Source organism: Trichechus manatus, unplaced genomic scaffold, assembly GCF_000243295.1.
Source record: "Trichechus manatus latirostris isolate Lorelei unplaced genomic scaffold, TriManLat1.0 scaffold00082, whole genome shotgun sequence".
Classification (NCBI taxonomy): domain Eukaryota; kingdom Metazoa; phylum Chordata; class Mammalia; order Sirenia; family Trichechidae; genus Trichechus; species Trichechus manatus.
The window spans coordinates 2,956,254-2,975,080 of record NW_004444018.1 but is presented as its reverse complement, the minus strand read 5'-3'; the positions used below and the strand labels follow the sequence as shown (position 1 = coordinate 2,975,080).

At 41.2% G+C, this 18,827-nt stretch overlaps 1 protein-coding gene across 1 annotated transcript in view; it reads right to left on the bottom strand.

Moving 5' to 3' along the window:
• Nucleotides 1-18,827, bottom strand: part of RASEF (RAS and EF-hand domain containing) — a 110,110-nt gene that overhangs the window by 48,881 nt on the left and 42,402 nt on the right. The window contains exons 2-5 of the mRNA XM_004381293.1: nt 12,524-12,670; nt 8,215-8,305; nt 3,992-4,087; nt 506-583 (exon numbers count right to left, since the gene is read on the bottom strand). Of these exons, the coding sequence (XP_004381350.1) occupies nt 506-583; nt 3,992-4,087; nt 8,215-8,305; nt 12,524-12,670 (412 nt within the window). The remainder of the gene's footprint in view (nt 1-505; nt 584-3,991; nt 4,088-8,214; nt 8,306-12,523; nt 12,671-18,827) is intronic.

The window sequence follows — 18,827 nt, the reverse complement described above, 5'->3', positions numbered from 1 at the left end:
CAGAGTAGAACTGCCCCATAGGGTTTCCAAGGAGTGGCTGGTGGATTCAAACTGCTGAACTTTTGGTTAGCAGCTGAGTTCTTAACCACTGCGCCACAAGGCACACCAGAAGCTAGAAGAGAGGCATGAAATAGTTCCTCTCCCAGGGCCCTCAGAAGGAATCAACATGGCTGATACCCTGAATTCAGACTTCAGCCTCCAAAACTGAGACAACAAATTTCCATTCTTTATAGTGCACATGTTGTTTTCTATGATTTTATTTCTTCCATGTCATTATTATTTTGATTTAAAAAAAAAAAAAGCATTCATAATACTATGGCTGTCATTGAGGGGAAAAGCCTGCATAAATAATACCTTAGCTCAAAGGCGTTTTGAAGACTCTAACTAGAGTATTAATTTCTTTTAAGCTTCTATTTCTGGAACACTGAAAAAATAGTATGATTATGTTTAGAAAACAGCAGTCTAACAGGAAATGTATCTCAGTAAATGAAAGGGTGGTTCTTACCATTGATAAATCATAAATTTGTTTTTTTAATGCAGACACATCTTCTTTTTGACTTATATGTTTTGATTGTTCTTCCAGCTGAAAGAGCAAATAAAAGTTACACGTTTATGAGTCCACTTTGAATTGATCTGGTTAAGTTTAGGAATATATTACAACGTGGGAATCCTTTAATTTTTGAATTTTCAACCTTATACAACTTTATAAATCATTAAACTACATGAAATACACAAAGATTTGAAAATCTGTGTTAAGTAATTTAAACATTTATAAAAGAAGTTTTATTATTAAATTTATTTTCTTCAAAACAATTGAAAAGTCCTTTTTGGAAGCCGTCCAACTATAAAGCAATCCAACCCGCAAACTTTTTTGGTTATGTTGTAGAGGAGTCTAGACACTTATATTCCCCTAGAACTTAATCTGCACCTAGCCCTTTATATCCTGTATTATAGTTATTTATAAATATCTTATCTCTCCTACTAGAGTCTAAGCTTTGTAGGAGCAGAGCTACAGTCAGATTCACCTATGATTCTTTCACTGCAACTTCATAAAATACTTATTAAATGACTGGAATAAATACAATTTAGGCATGATATGAAGTTAGAGATATACAAAACTGTATAAATACATACATGAGCTTTGCTCTCTGGTTTACTCATTGATATCAGACCACACTGACTCAGGAGCATCTAAAACATGGAAAGAAAAGTTCTTTCCTAAAAACAGCTTACATTCTCAAGGAACTGTGGGGATTTGTAGGTGTCCATTTATTCAATATTAATGTACTGATCAAAATGTATCCCATTGTGGGATTACTTTACAAAGAGTTTACGTGCAGGGAGGTAACCTCTAAACCCTTGGAGTTTCCTGAGTAATTAGAGTGTCTTTGCTATTCACGAAGGACTGCAGAACACACCTGATAGCTAACGCTGATGAGGTGACTTGGGGTGTGGGTTCAGAACACCCACCAAATGATACCAGCCTGACCTCTGGGGAGAGGAGGAGGCTGGAGATTGAGTTCAATCAAGCAGGTGGGCAATGAGTCAATCAATCATGCCTACATAATGAAACCCCAATGTAAACTCTGACAGTGAAGTTCAGGAGAATTTCCTGGCTGGTGACAAACATGGATGCATTGGGAGGGTAATGCATCCTGGAGACACAGAAACTCTGCACTGGGGACCTCCTCAGATCTCATCTTATGCGTTTCTTCCTTTCTCCCCCTGTGGACCCCAGTTTTGTTATTATTTTTTGTTTGTTAATTTTTTATTGTGGTAAAATATATATATAATACAATATTTACAAATTCAATGATTTTTACACGTACAATCCAGTGACATTGATTATGTTCCTCATGTCGTGCAACCATCACCACTATTCTTTTCCAATTATTCCACTACTGTTAACAGAAACTCAGTTACCCTAAGCAATGGCATCTCTTCTTCATGCTGGTCCTGATTTGTATCCTTTTTGCTATAATGAAACCATAATCTTAAGTATAGTGCTTTCCTGAATTCTGTGAGTTGTTCTAGTGAATTATGAAACCAGAGAGCGTAATGGGAACCCATGAACTTACAGCCAGCACATCAGAAGTGGGTTGTCCTAGGGACCTCTGAGCTATTGTGATTAGGCAGGACAGTTATCATGAATCTTAGTTTACAGATAAGAAACTAAAGATCTAAAGGATGAAGCCAATTGTCCCAGGTGTTACAGGCAGAAATTGCCACTGTCTAGATAAGGACTCAGGTCTCATCACTCCTGACTCAGGTTCCTTTTCCATTCTGTGCCTGTTGGTGGGTTGATTTGTGCCCTCCAAAAACACATGTTAAAGTCGCAGCCCCCGGTACCTGTGAATGTGTCCTTACTTGGAAATACAGTAGTGTCTTTGCAGATGTAATGAATTAGCATGAAGTCATACTGGAGTAGGGTAAGCCCTAATCCGATATGACTGGTGTCCTTATAAGAACAGAAGAGACACAGAGAGGAAAGAACACCATATGACAATGGAGGCAGAGACTGGAGTGATGCATCTACACGCCAAGGGACACCAATGATTGTGGGAAACCACTGGAAGTTCGGAGGGAGGCGTGAAACAGAGTCACCCGCAGAGCCCTCCAGAAGGAACCAGCTCTGTCAACACCTTGACTTCAGATTTCTAGCCTCCAGAACCGTGAGAGAATAAATTTCTCTTGTTTTAAGCCAACCTATTTTGGGATACTTTGTTGTGGCAGCCCTAGGACATTAATACAAGGCCTATTTGGTCTTCGTCGTGTGCTCTGTCAAGCCAAGACACGCTGTGTCTGTCCCTGCATACATTCTCTTAGTCTAAAGTTCTGGAAAGTCACAGAAATAAGTGAGAACAGTGATTAGGAGAATCTATCACTCTGACATAAATAGGGAATTGGTCAAATTCAAACCCTATAAAATAAATACAGTTTGTATGGTCTAACGATGTTTGAAAATTAGATATAAGGTTGACATTGATCATGATTTCCAAGAAGGCTGTTGTGAAGAATTCTTAATAATCCTAGAGATTTAAGTTACAATAACATAAAAAATACAGTTATTTGTCACTTAATCTCAATGACAATAAACACTAGAAAGGACATTAAAAGTTATCAGATGAACAACCAGAGCAGCAAAGTGATGTATCCAAGGTCAGAATGCCACTTTCAGGGATGATTTTTTTCTAATTATCCATCTTCATTCTAGCTAAGATAGTTCCATTAATTATGGAGACAACCCATATACAAGAACTGAAACCAGCGTGTACTGGCTGGTGAGAGCCTATTTTCATCATCTTTTCCCAACTCTGTAGTCAGTGATGTCAGCTTGGTACCTTGCAATTGGTAATGGTGGAGTATTTACACCATGGAAATTGGCAAATGTTAAAAATTGTGGCTTCTCCTCCCATCTCGCCAAGAGCCAGTTAAACATCTACCAGCACAACATTGAGGTAACTGTACCTTACTCAGAAACCAATTAGAGCAAAGTCAAAACCCAATCACATTTTTGCTCATACTTCAACAAGTTCTCTCCCACCTCTTGCTGATCAGGGGTCCTCTACATATGGAACTTTCTACACAGAAGAAATTAATTTCATTTAATAAATATTCACTGAATACTTGTCATGTACCTGGCACTAACGTAGGGGTTGGGATACAGCTGTGACCAAGAAAGACAGTGACCTGCTGTCCTGGAGTAAACAGTCCACTGGACACGTGGGACTTGAGGGCGCTTGGTTGGTGATGACTGTACAAAGCAACTGTTCAAAGGATCAGAAATATTAATCACAGTAGGTGGCCCTGCAGCTAGGAGAGAAACTCAGGGCCCTTTCAAAAAAACAAACTTTCCAAGGAATCCAACTTGACTCTGCAATCTGACTTCAAGTGCTATTTATTTATGATTTCAAATATTTTTAGTCATTAATAACTTAGACACCTTGAGATACTGAGGCTATGCCTTAATATCCAGCTACCACATACCTACCTTTTTGAGTTTTTTTATCGTCACCTGCAGATCTCCTACTTCTGTTTCATACTGACGTCGGAGGTCACTAAGTGCTTCTTCAGCTTTGCGTTTTTCCTAGAAGAAAAAAAAGATTTTGTGGCATGTCTACAGGGTTGATTTCAATAGGCTCCACCTCTTAAAATAAACCCCGTATGTGAGAAATCTTTCATGTCAAAGTAAGGCTGGCCCCAAGTCTCCTATCCGGGGAAGATGAGAAGGGACGGCAGAAGTAAACCAAATAACTTTAGATGTACAGCAGTTCTGGAATTGAAACTGACCAAGGAGGAAGAATTGCAGCATCCCATAACCAACATACACACATGGCCCTGAGATGACACATCTACAACTATTTCTCACACTGTGATAGAGAGCCACAACACATTAATTAATTGGTTAATTAATTATCATTATAATTAAAAGATATGGCGTAGCTAAGGACTCCAGGTGGTTGACATGGGGAAAGAATAAGTGTTGCCCACAGTCAGCAGGATGGTTTCACAAGAGCTCTGAGATTCAGACTGAGTCTTGATTAGTAGGATCTGATTCAAGTCCCAAGAGAAGGGAGAAATTCCAGGCCAGGAAGAGCAGAACTAAAGGTGGAAATAAGCAGAGTGCTTGGAAGACTTGATCAATTTCCCAGTGCTTAAAAGTGCTCCCTTCCAGGATGGAATGTTCTTTATTAAACATGGAAGGTGCCCTGGTGGTTCAGTGATTAATCACTCAGCTGCTAACCAAAAGGTTGGCGGTTCAAATCCACCAGCTGCTCCTAGGGAGGAAGATGTGGAAGTATGCTTCCGTAAAGATTACAGACTTGGAAACCTTATGGGGCAGTTCTACTCTGTCCTATAGGGTCGCTATGAACTGGAATCAACTCCACAGCAACTGGTTTTGTTTTAGTGTTTAATTCATGGTCTGTGGTATATACAGTGTACCACCCACTTTTACCAGCTCTCAGGTTCTTTGGTAGTACACTTTTACCACTGAAAGCATTTGTTGTCCTCCAGTGGGGACTTCTGTAATGATGAAAGGTGAAAGAAACATTAGCTGAAGCAAAATAGCTGGACTATGTGGCTTGCAAGTAAGGTGGTGCAACCAAGAAGTTGGGTAAAAGTTTTGTCTCTTTTGGCTTTTGTACTCCTAGATAAGCCTTGTAAACATATTTACGGTTTCTGGTGTGATAGTTAGGGAATCCTGGTGGGTTTGATTTTATTTTTTTGTATTATATCTGGAAAAGCAGAAGTTCCCCATGTAATGTAATGGAAGGCAGCACAAAGAACATCAGCAACCAAGTCTGGTGGTACAGATGGGCACCCGCTAATTATGGGTTTGAGAACCTTAAGTTTGCTGGTAACCATGCAGTACCAGATAATATTTCTCAAAATCCATATTACTGACCAAAAATTTAAACACACTCCATGAGTCAGCATGCCTCCATTAATGAAAATACATGGTATCAAAAAAAAAACAAAAACTTCAAAGCAGAAAATAATTGGGTCTTGAAAGGGTTTTAATCTGCATGGGCCTTCTGTGCCCAGCAAAAAGCCTCCTCACTAAGTAACCATCAAGGAAGAAAGGACCATTGTATGCGGGGGTCACCATGGCATGGATTAGAACGGAACCACTCACTACTCCCACGGCTGGGTGAGGCATGCCTAAGATGACTCCACCAAAGCAAAAATTCTCTACTATGCAAAACAAAAAGAAAACAACAACAAAACAGGTGATTGAGTAGATTCTGACTCATGGCAACCCCATGTGTTGTACAGTAAAACTGCACTCCATAGGATTTTTTTTTTTATGTTATTTATTTTATTTTTGTTGTTGCTGTAGAACATATACCAATTCAATACTTTCTACATGCACAACTCAGTGATATTGATTACATTCTTCAAGTTGCACAACCATTCTCACCCTCTTTTCCTGAGTTGTTCCTCTTACATTAACATAAACTCACTGCCGCCTAAGAGTCCTACCTAATGTTTTGAGTTGCTGTTGTCAATTTGATCTCATATAGATAGATCTTAAAAGAGCACGATGCTCAAGGCAGAGATTCTTTACCAGTTAAGCTAAACTATTACTTGGTTTAAGAAGAATTTAAGAAGAATTCAGAGGATATTTTTGGTTTAAGATTTAAAGTTTATCTCAGGGCAATAGTTTCAGGGGTTTTCAAGACTGTGTGTGACCTTTCAGAAGCAGATCACCAGCCAACTCAGAGGTTCGAACCTCCAACCTTTTGGTTAGTAGACAAGCACTTAACTGTTAGTGTCGCTCAGGGACATAGACTAAGCAAGTATCTGCTTAATTCCCACTGAAAACAAAGCAAGGGGAGCAGCATCAAAAGAATACAGGAAAATTCACACCCAGGAAAGTTCAATTATAGCTCAAAATCCATTAAAATATTTTATTAAATGATTATGAGAGGATTTTATATGCGATGAACCATTGCCTTGGGTTTTGCTGTTTATCTGGGTCTGTCACATTTTCGGCAGTTTTCGAGATGGTAGTTTTGCTAGATGACTCATTTTTCCCAGGGCCTGCCTGGATTCTATCAGGTCTTCAGCACTCAGGGCTGCAGGGTGGGTTCACCCTTTCAACTAGAGCTTACGACTTACCTGAATTCAAATCACATCACCTGCAGATTTCTAGGCACCCTGCTTCCCTAGAGTTGATACTTCTCAAAGGTGTCCCTTCCTATTCTCCTGGAGCAGAGAATGACAAAAGGGTGCCCCAGGAGGCCTGGAGTTGCGCTTCAGCAGCCTGCAGAAGCTCCCATGAGTGTACTCATCGTTAAGTTTCCTTCTTCTATTACCACATAATGTGATTTTACAGTCTATGCTCAGCACTAAAATAAAGTTGTATGTTAATAAATAGTTCAGTTCATTGTATAAATATTCACTGATGGCCTATGATACACCAAGAATGGATCCAGGCACTAGGGACAGAGCAGGGAGCAGTGAGGACAAAGTGATGCTCTCATGCATTCTAGTGGAAGAAACGAGAAAATGAAGATAACAGCAGGAAGTGATGCTAAAAAGCAGATTAACACAGGGAGACATGGCAGTAAGCCAGTTACATAGAGGGGTTAGTACGCCTCTCGGAAGGGCGGCATGATCCCACACCTGAACACCTGCCTGCCTTCAAAGACCCTTCTGCTCACTTACTGGTTATCTAGCCTGGGCAAGTTACTTAACACACTGATGCCTTCATTTTCTTACTGGATAACTGTGAGGACTAAATTAAATCATCCAAGTGAATTAAATAATAAATGTAAATTAAATAGTCTGTATAAATTAAATAGTCTGTATAAATTAAATAACTCATGTAAATTAAGTAATGCATGAAAATTAAATGCTGGTGTTGCGAGTTGCTATTGAGTCGATTCCAACTCATGGCAACACTGTGTGTGCAGAGTAAAACAACTCCATAGGGTTCTCAAGGCTGTGACCTTGAGGTCAGGAAGAGACAAACGTGGCTGGAGGACTAGCGGCAGGCATTGAGGAGAAGGTGAGACTTTCTCTGAGTTTGGCAGAATTTAGGAGAGTGGAAAGGAGAGGGCCCACCATCATCAAGGCAAAGGAAACAGCTGGAGCAGAAGCAGCACAGCAATGAATAGCTATGCCGACCAGGCAGCGTTTTGCTCCCCTGTGCATGCGGGATCAGCATGAGTCAGGGACCAACTCAACAGCAGCTAACAACAGCACCATAGTGATGGAAAAGGTATATTCCATTACAAAAACACCACAGTGTGAGATAGGATTTTAATTTCACCATAATATAGATTGAAAGTTGGCAGTTGATACGGGCAATGAGATGACGATATGTAAAAGCCTTGTCACCTTCTCCACTGAAGCCTGGCTCTGCCTTCAGGCCTCAGCTCCTATGTGACCACTTCAAAGAGGCCTCTGACCCCCCAGCCTAAAGCAGCCTCCACCCCAGCCGCTGCCTATCACGCAGGCTGCTTTATTCCCACCATTGTACTCATCAATATCTGATTATGTGTTCATTATCTGTCTCCTTACCCTACTCCAAAAACAAACAAAAAAATTAACAAAAAACCCACCACCACTAAAACTGCTTTTGCTGAGAGCCTCCATGAAAGCCTGTACTCCCTGCATCCACGACCCTCACCGTGAGCAGTGCCCAGCACATAAAACGTACTCCATGAAACATGCTGAATGAATGGGCTGATCCCAGAGACTCACGTCTTTCCGTGTCTTGTGCTCTGCAGCTTGAATCCTCTGATCCATTTCCTCTTCCAGCTCACTCAACTGTATGGCTGCCTTGTCCTGGGCTCTGAAATTCAACCAGATGTGTGCCTTTTCATTATACTCAGACTTGTAACATGAAGACAAGACCTAGAACTCATCTATTTCAAGCCCCACATTATACCAACCAACCAGTTACCATCAAGTTGATTCTGACTCACGGCATCCCCATGTGTGTCAGAGCAGAACTATGCCCCACAGGGTTTTCATGGCTGTGACCTTTCAGAAGCAGGTCACCAAGCCTTTCTTCTGAGGTGCCTCTGGGTGGGTTCGAGCTGCCAACCGTTGGTTAATAGTTGCACGCTTAATCATTTGTACCACCCAGGGACTCCTCCACATTATACAGATGAGCAGAAACACTATTCATAATAATATTTCCCATTCGTTCTACAAAATAAAATGAGATTGGCAATTCAACCCTTGAGACTAAAATGATATTAAAAGTAGATATTAAATAAATAAAATAAATTAGATAAAATACTATTAAACTAGATTATGGCAAAGAAGAGATAAAGAGATCAAATTGCTGGGAGGCTCTCAATAAATTCTGAAAATCCTATTTGCTGCCAAAACTGTGTTAGGACCATGGACATAAAAGAACTCCAAGGCAAAGAGACGGTTAAATATAATTTTGAATTTATTTTAGCTAACTGACAACGTCTTATGCTAAAATTAGAAGGAAAACAAAAAAGGAGCGATCTAAACATTTATCTCTAATAGGTCCCCCAAAGTTCTAGAATATAGATAAGGTTAACTACTTGCCATTGAGTTCAATTCTGACTAACGGCGACCCCATATGTGTCAGAATAGAACTATGCCCCACAGGGTTTCCAATGGCTGATTTTGCAGAAGTAGATTGCAGGCCTTTCTTCTGAGGTATCACTGGATGGAACTGGACCAACAATCTTTCAGTTAGCAGCTGAGCACGTTAACTGTTTGCACCACCTAGGGGCTCCTTAGATAAGGTTACCTTTTTTAAAAGTTCTGAATTAACTCACATCTCTTTGAAGGCAGAGCATACTGACTTGCTAGAATATTAGACATGGAAAACTTCAGGTGAGAAGGGTTCCAGGATCATTTTATTTTGCAATTGTCTAGTATGCAGATGTCTGTCACATTACAACCGCTGAGGTTTCAGATTAAACCCTTAAAAAAGTTTTCCTTAATTCTTTCTCAGCTACTTGTGCAATTATATTTTACATGCATATTCCTTGCCTATTCAACTAGATTACAAGCTACCTGAAAGCAAAAATGATGAGGTTTTTAGAGTCAATTCACTTGGACTAATGACCAAGGCAGACAGCAGGTCCTACATATAAGACCTCCCATCTTCCAGTGGGCTGGGCTTCTGCTACATCATCTGTCTTAGTTATCTAGTGCTGCCATAACAGAAATACCACAAGTGGATGCTTTTAACGAAGAGAAGTTTATTTCCTCACAGTCAAAGTAGGCTAAAGGTCCAAATTCAGGGTGTCAGCTCCAGGGGAAGGCTTTTTCTCTCAGTTGGCCTTGTCATCAATGTTCCCCCTGGCCTAGGAGCTTCTCCACGCAGGGACCCCAGGCCAAAGGATGCGCTCTGCTCCCGGCACTGCTTTCTTTATGGTATGACGTCCCCCTATCTCTCTGCTCACTTCTCTCTTCTTTCTCAAGAGATTGCCTCAGGACACAATCCAATCTTGTAGATCCAGTTCTGCCTTACTAACACAACAGCCACCCATCCTCCCTCATTAACATCATAGAGGCAGGATTTACAACATACAGGAAAATCACACAGTACCAGGAATCATGGCCCAGCCAAACTGATATACACCTTTTTTGGGGGCCATAATTCAAACCAGACATCATCCTACCTGCTTTTCACTCATTTAATCCCTCATAACACAGTGTGTGCATGCAGTAGTTGAATGTCTACATAAAACTCCAAACAAGCCTGGGGGGTGTGGGGTGAGGGGAGGACTCCAAAGTAAAATTCGGAGTAACTCATTGTTTTCTTCTCCTGATTACTTCCTCCTCTCCTTATACCCTCCCGGGTTAGCTTGGCCACGCTTGGAAAGTCAGCTCGTTTCTGCTTATAAATAGCGGCTATTTGAACTCTAGGAATTACATATCTCCATAGCAACTCTTTTTTTTTTTTTTTGGTCAACTCTGTGACTGTAAATAGCTAAGTCACGTGTCCTTTTTTGCTTTGTGGTGAACATTTCTTTTCTGGCCTTACTTTCTAAGCAATAGCTGCAGACCTCTGGGGCTACTCCTGAATATGTTCTCTCTGCTTTCCTCATCCTCCCTGAGCAGCTCTTCTTTTTCTTTTTGTTAATTGGAGGCCCACAAAGACACTATATTTATCCCAGCAATTCCTAATCCTTCATAAAATGTTGGAGATCTGAGGACCACCTTTATTATCCTATCGGGAGCCTCTAGAAGGCAAACTTGAGGAGAAAGATCAAAGTCAGGAACTGAAAATGTTTAACAGAAACACGCTGTGAAGAGTTCAATGCTGCATGTCTCCAGGACTACAGGATGGGTTCAATTCAGCAATTTTTAAAACATTTTACTTTCTACATTTTAATTCTCTTCAGTTACTCCAAATGGTCAATTTATAGCTTTATCATCATGCTCGAGGGGAAGAAAAAAAGAGACAGAGGAGCTGAAGAAAAGTGGGGTCTATAGTTTTCACCTGCACCCCATGCAGAAGGGACAGCATCCTACCCAACGGGCCATATTTAAAAAGTTGTAGAGGCCAGCAGGATATGAACATGCTGGGAGCTGTGGGCAGGAGGCCATCACAGGGAGAAGCGTCTGTGGGGCGGAACACCTAGGAAGTACGACAGACAAAATGCCCTTTCTTACCCAATACATGCTAAAAGAATTTGGTCCTTCCAGGGAGCAGAGAGGTGAGAGTCTCCCTTCTGGACTGCAACAGATATAAACGCTGCTGTGGCATGGGGTTGCTGTTAAAACCAATGAGGGATCCTACGTAAGACAGTTACGGCTTACATTAACTGTTATAGTAGGGTGTAACAGTGTTTCTGACTTTCAGTTTCTGACTCTCACCTCCGCAGGTGAGGAGGGCTAGAGAGAGGGAAAGAAACATTGCTGAACGCCTACTATGTGACAGGTGCTGCTTGAGGGGCTCACCCAGGATGTCATCTGCTAAGTCTCAACACCTTGATGAAGTATTTTCATCCTCATTCTGCAGATAAGGCTCAGGGAGATTGAGAAACCTGGCCAGGGTCACACACCTGTCGGTGACAAAGCTAAGTTTCAAACAGAGTTCTGCTTACCTCTGTGGATGAAAAGTTGCCTGTGCGGTTCAAGTGACTGGATGTAACACAACAAATCTCTCTGAATTGTTCTGTATCAGTTATTGGTCTTGAAGAGTTTATATAATGATACTGACTGACTGATCGATCTCTGGCTGACCTATGAATTACTGCCTAACTCAACTTCCCTCAGGCTAGCTTCATTTAGAAAGCTCTAGATTCCTAGATTTAATAAGTCCATATCATAATGAGGAGTCCCAGTGGTGCAACAGTTAAGTGCTCGACTGCTAATCAAAAGGTTGGCAGTTCGAACCCACCCAGTAGGTGTACAGGAGAAGGACCTGGCGATTTGCTCCTGTAAAGGTTTACAGCCTAGGAAACCCAATGGGGTAGGGCTTCTGTCACATGGGGTTGCTATGAGTCGGAACCAACTCCAGGGCACCCAACAACAACGACATATTGTAACATGATAATGCAGTTGAATCCATTTGTCACATGGATCAAACAGCAAATTAAAGAATCCTATATACAACTTCCATCACCCATCTGTCAGTTTGTCCTACTGTGGCGGTTTGGGTGTTGCTATGATGCTGGAAGCTATGCCACTGGTATTGCAAGTAACAGTGGGGTTAGCCATGGTGGACAGGTTTCTGCAGAGCTTCCAGCCTAAGACAGACTAGGAAGAAAAGCCTGGCAATCTTCTTCTGAAAACGTTATGGATCACAACAGAACACTGTCCGGCCGGTTTGCTCTGGACATGTCATCAGGAGGGATCAACTGCTGGAAGAGGACATCATATTTGGTGAAGTAGAAGGCCAATGACGGTGAGGGAGACCCTGGGTCAGATGGATTGGCACCGAAGCCACAACAATGGACTTGAACATGCTGAAGACTGTGAGAATGTTGCAGGACCAGGTGGTCACTAGTCTGAGTCATCTCACAGCAGCCAACAACTTGCCCCACTGAGAAAGGAATGATGTCAATACCTCTTCACTGCAATGGCCAGGTTCTCCATTTCTGTGCTCTGCAGTTTGATCTCGCGGATAAAGTTCTTTATAACATGCTCATACGGCTGAAGTAGTCTTGGCTCCAAGAGGTTGATGTTTTGATACAGAGTACTAACTTCCTCTTGTCTGCCAAAAAAAATTTAAAAAAATTTTTAACTTAGTCAAATCAATAAAAAAATCAAAAGACAAATAATACAGAACACTTAAGGAAGAGACACATAAGAACCAAGAAGGGAAAGAGCAGCAAAGAAGGGAAAGAGCAGCAATAATAGAATGACCTAGAATGAAGGGGAAGGCAGAGATACTGCTGCATATTCTCTGTATCAGGAAGGCTGTGAGGGCAGCGGAAGCGGATAGGGAAGGATTGTCAACACTGTTTTAATAAAAAGGTAAATAAATTTACAGGAAAAAAACATGTATCATTTAAATCATTGACTTAATTCCATGTTCCTCTAATAAGATATGTTCTAGCCTTTATGTTCATAAGAGTGGATATACCTATTATTTTATATTCAGTTAAAATTACTTCAAACAAATTCATATTTATTTATGTATTTATGTGTTATCATTCTCATACTCTTTATTTAATACCTCCTATTAAAATATAGGAGCCCTGGGGCACAGTGGTTAAATGTTTGGCTGACAACTGAAAAGTCAGCAGTTTGAACTCACCAGCCACTTCGTAGGAGAAGGATGTGGTAGTCTGCTTCTGTAAAGATTTACAGCCTTGGAAACCCTATGGAGCAGTTCTACTCTGTCCTACAGGGTCACTATGAGTTGGAATCGACTCGTAGGCAGTGGGTTTGGGTATTAAAATACAAAAATGTTCGAAGACATTTCAAAAGAAAAATTGACAACACTTGGTAAAAACAAAGAGCATTCATTTATACCAGTTGAAAGAAGAAACGCCAGGAATTTAGGTGATATGCAATTCTTTGAAGGAGCCCTGGTGGTGCAGTGGTTAAGTGCTTGGCTGCTAACCAAAAGGATGGCAGTTTAAACCCACCAGCTGAGATGTAGCAGTCTGCTTCTGTAGAGATTACAGCCCTGGAAACCCTATGGGGCAGTTCCACTCTGTCCTATAGGCTTGCTAAGAGTCAGAATCAACTCGATGGCAACGGGTTTGGTTTTTTTGGTTTGCAATTCTTTGGGCCTAACATGGTAACCTACCTTAATACCAGCATCAAAAACGCTACCAATCCCCATCAACTTTAGAAATCTTTTGAGATAGTTAACAATCACAGAAAAACTAGCACTGCATTATTTAAAACGCATCTCCAGTGGCTTCAATACTCCATATGTTCGGTGATCTAGTGCTATGATTTGATAGCTACTCCCCTGACAAGGTGAAGTTCTTCTGTCCCCTGCCCCTAACATGGAGAGATTTCTCTTCTCCAAGTGCTAATCCAGCTCTGGCAAAGCTTTTGTGCAGGTCACTGCAGGAAACAGGATGTCTGAGGAACTTCACAGTCATCTATGACACCTACTGATGCCAAAGCACTTGGAAATCATTTGCATAAAATCCATACCCATCCACTCGATCAACATTCTCTGGTCCTCTTACTCTGTTAAAGGCAATTAACTATGCTGTGGGGCATAAGAAAGATTAAGATAACCTCAGGCCTCAATAATTAAAAGGCTGTACTTATAGCCAACTCCCAACTGGGCTAGATGATACAATTAAACATAATAAAATTTATGATTGTAGTAAAAATAGTTCTATTTAGTAAGTGGTTACTGTGTACTGACATCCCTGGGTGGTGCAAAGAGTTAAGAGCTCAGCTGCTAACCAAAAGGTCAGCAGTTTGAATCCACCAGGCGCTCCTGGAAAACTGGATGGGGCAGTTCTACTCTGCCCTATAGGGTCACTATGAGTTGGAATCGACTTGACAGCAATGGGTTTTTTTTTTTTGTTTGTTTAAAGGCACCTCGGAAGAAAGGCCTAGTGATCTACTTCTGAAAAAATCAGCCATTGAAAACCCTATGGAGCACAGTTCTACTCCAACACACATGGGGTTGCCATGAGTCAGAGTCAACTTGATGGCAACTGGTTAGGTTAGATTCACTACTATGCACCCAGGTTTTGCGCTAAGCAATGTGTATGCATCCTGTCATTGAATGTTCACAACAACCCTTATGAAGTAAGTATTTTACAAACCCATTTTGCAGATCAGGCAGGGTTAAGAGCCCAAGGTCACATGGTGATTGTCTTAATTATATAGTGCTGCTATAACAGCAATACCAAAAGTGGATGGCTTTAACAAAGAGAAATTTATTCTCTCACAGTCTAGGAGGCCAGAAGTCTGAATTCAAGGTGCCAGCTCCAGGGGAAGGTTTTCTCTCTTTGTTGGCTCTGGGGGAAGGTCCTTGTCATTAATCTTCCCCTGGTCGAGGAGCTTCTCAGAGCAGGGAGCCTGGGTCCAAAGGACGTGCTATTCTCCTGGCTCTTATTTCTTGGTGGTATGAGGTCCCGCATGCTTCTCTGCTCACTTCTCTCTTTTATATATCAAAATAGACTGATTTAAGACACAACCTAATCTTGTAAATTGAGTCCTGCTCATTAACACAACTGCCTCTAATCCTGCCTCATCAACATCATAGAGGCAGGATTTGTAACACATAGGAAAATCACATCAGATGACAAAACTGTGGACAATCACACAATACTGGGTATCACGGCCTAGCCAAATTGATACACACCTTTGGGGATACAATTCAATCCATAACAGTGATTAACTGGCAGAGTTGGGATTCAAACCCAGTCTGATGCTGGAGAACAGATAATCAACCACAACATTAATACTGCTTCCCAATTACATTAAACATCTGAACTTTGGCAGAAAAAAAGGGGGATTCAAAATCAATCCACAGAACTATGAATTATTTCAGACGTAAACGTAACGTATATATTGATTTGTACAGATGACAACTGTGATTCTAAAAAATCTGCTCAAGTGAAAGATTATTAATAAACACTGCAGGAGTAAGAAACTTCATTTGGTGATATAAGACCACCAACCCTCCCATAAGGGCTAAGTGCAAATACCAGCTGCAATTTTGAGCCATATTTATTAGAGAGCAATGAAAACATCTATATTCTAGATTGTACCATGTAGTTTCAGTGCACAACAGGATCACTAACATTTTTGCCTTGTGCCATTTACTGACAACCCTGGTGGTGTAGCAGTTAAAAGCTACGGCTGCTAACCAAAAGGTTGATGGTTCGAATCCACCAGCTGCTCCTTGGAAACTCTAGGGGCAGTTCTACTCTGTCCTACAGGGTCGCTAGGAGTCAGAATCAACTCGATGGCAATGGGTTTGGTTTTTTCAGTAGCAGGGTGCAAAGCATTAAAAACTTGCTCTTTCAAAGGAACTTGCCAGTCAGAGGTGGCCATTGAGATGCTGTCACCTCGGGTCCTTATTTATTGACTAACTGCACAACAATGAAATGTTCAGAAGTGGATGTTTCAACAGATTCCATGACTTTCAGCAAACTTCTAAAATAAGAAAGAGACATAATGGTTCACAAATTCTCCTGGGTCCTCTGCTGGTTCTGGCATTATAAAAAAATTCAGCAATACTCTGCAGTGAAGTACACAAATAGATTATGTAACTATAAAAATGACTGCCACCAGCAGAAAATATATTATACGGCTAGTTGCTGTGGCAGAGACTGCCTAAATGCTCACCTATCGTGTTTCCTCTTGCAGGGCACACAGGGAGACTTGATTTCCCAGCACCCCCAGCAGGTAGACTGAAGCCATGTGACTAGTTCTGGCCAATGGAATGGGAGCAGAAATTGTGTTCGGAGCCCTGGTGGTGCAGTGGTTAAGAGCTCGCTGCTAACCACAAGGTTGGCAGTTTGAATCCACCAGATGCTCTTTGGAAACCCTATGGGGCAGTTCTACTCTGTCCTATAGGGTTGCTATGAACGGGAATTGACTTGAAGGCAACAGGTTTGGTTTTTGTTTTTGGTTAGTTCCAAGCCTGGCCCCTAAAATCAATTCTTCCCAAGATCCTCAGCTCATTCATATATCTCTCTCTTTCTTCTTGCTTCCCTTCCTCCCCACTCCCTTCCCCTTTTTCACCCTCATAGCTGAAGTGAAGAACTCCAATATAGCAAAGCTATGTGGTAAAACGTGCTCGGATCTCTGAATTACCACGTGGAGGGAAACTACTTAGGAGAGCTGCCTGCAGCTGTGGCAGGAGAGAGAAACCAATTTGTATTGTGTAAAGCCACTGAGACTTGGAAGTTCTTTGTTACAGTCAGCTTCTGCCTCAAAAGTTGATATTATAGTTTCCTAGTTTGTTTTTTGTCATCCTCTTCCAGATTAAAATAGTTCCTCACATCCTTACTTGATAGTTTCATATTAACTAAGTAGCACGACTTCTGTGATCAGGCCAAGTCTATCTTCACCACCTACTCTCTTCAGAAAGGAACAAAAGACTATTCTGAATCATTAGCATACTAAGGAGTCCCTGGGTAAGTGCACCAGGTTAATCTGGAGGTCTACTTCCGAAAAATCAGCCACTGAAATCCCCGTGGGGCACAGTTCTACTCTGACACACACAGGGTCACCATGAGTCAGAAACAACTCAATGGCAACTGGTGCTGATTAGCATACTAAAGCAACATTTACTAAGTGCCCTTATGTGCGGTCCGGGCACTGATTTGAGCATTGACCCGTACTATCTCACTTAATCCTCACAACCTTATGATGAAGTTATTCCTACTATCCCATTTACTAAGGAGGGGATCGAGGAGAGAGGTAAAGAACATCCTGGTAGCAGAAATAGGATTTCAACTCAGTTCATCTGGCGCCAGAGTCCAGTTCTCCTGATTGGTTTTCGGGGGTCCCAAGTACATGCCTCAGCTGAAGAAAATCTGATGTACCAAGATTTTAAAGAGGATATGTATTATTGCTAAAGATAGTCCCTGAGTGGTGCAAATGATTAATACACCAGTTGTTAACCAAAAGGTTGGTGGGTTCAAGTCCACCCAGAGGTGTTTCGGAAGGCAGTGCTGGCGATCTACTTCGGAAAAACCAGCCACTTGAAAACGCTATGTAGCACAGTTCTACTCTGACAAACACGGGGTTGCCATGAGTCAGAATTAACTCAAGGGCAACTGGTTTTATTATCGTTAAAAGGATTATCCACATTGCAAAAGGACCCCTTTAAAGAAGGAAGGCAAGACGGAGATTAAAATAAGATAACCCTATAACATTCGGTTTCCTTAAAGCTATTTGGAGAAAGCACTATTGTATACAGTAAAGCATACTCCCCACTTTCCACCAGCTCCCAGATCTTTCTGCTTTTATGCTCCATTTGATCTGCATTTGTGAAATTAGAGAACATCGAGATTATGCGGAGAGACTGCACCATAATGCATTTGGCAATTTTTACACCTGATGGAAAAAATAAGACAAACAAAATTTTATCATAGCAAGAGATAATACCTAGTTCCTGTACGTAAGATTTAAATGTTGCATTTTGCATAGGCAGATAAACACACATGGATTCTTTAACTCAGCAGACCTTGTGCCATTCCTTGGAGCCAAGACAATTTTTTGTTCCATTCCGGAGAATATAGTAGACACTGACCCCTCCTGGTGTCCTTGCTCCTGACGTCAGAGATTAAACAAGCAGAGACTACACAATGGCTGCACACACAGGGCTCTGTTTTCTCCTGAGCCGGAGCCAGCTGTGGCGCATTTGAGTTAAAAGCACTTTTAATTCAGTAAGTCCCAGGGCCTCAACTGGGGCAATTACACTTAGATTCACAAACCATGCTGACCTGTTCACACGTGTACTTGACAAATACTAGGTAATGGTTAAGGGTCAAGTGAAATGCATGAGTCAGTCAAGACAAAAAAAAAAAAATAATTTGTGTGCCTGGTGAGCAATTAACACTTAAAAAAGCTAATCGGTGGCTAAAGAAAAGTGATCAAATGAAACTCAGAGAAAAATGCACCCTGAATTACCACCCAGGTTTAGATGTTTAAAATCTGAGTTTATTCATCTTCTTGTTTGATAAACTATTAGATGAGTCGTATAAAAGGGAGTAGTGATGGCTAGTTACTGGTGAAAAACTCACAGTTTAACATTTTTAAATGATCCCTGGGAAATAAGCATTTTAAATTGCAAATATTCTCACTGAAGCTAAGGGGAAAATTATACACTTAGAAGAAAAAACAGGTAAAATAAACCCATTGCCGTTGAGTAGATTCAGCAGCCATGGCTCTTAACCAATGCGCCACCAGGGTATACTAAAGATGTGTAA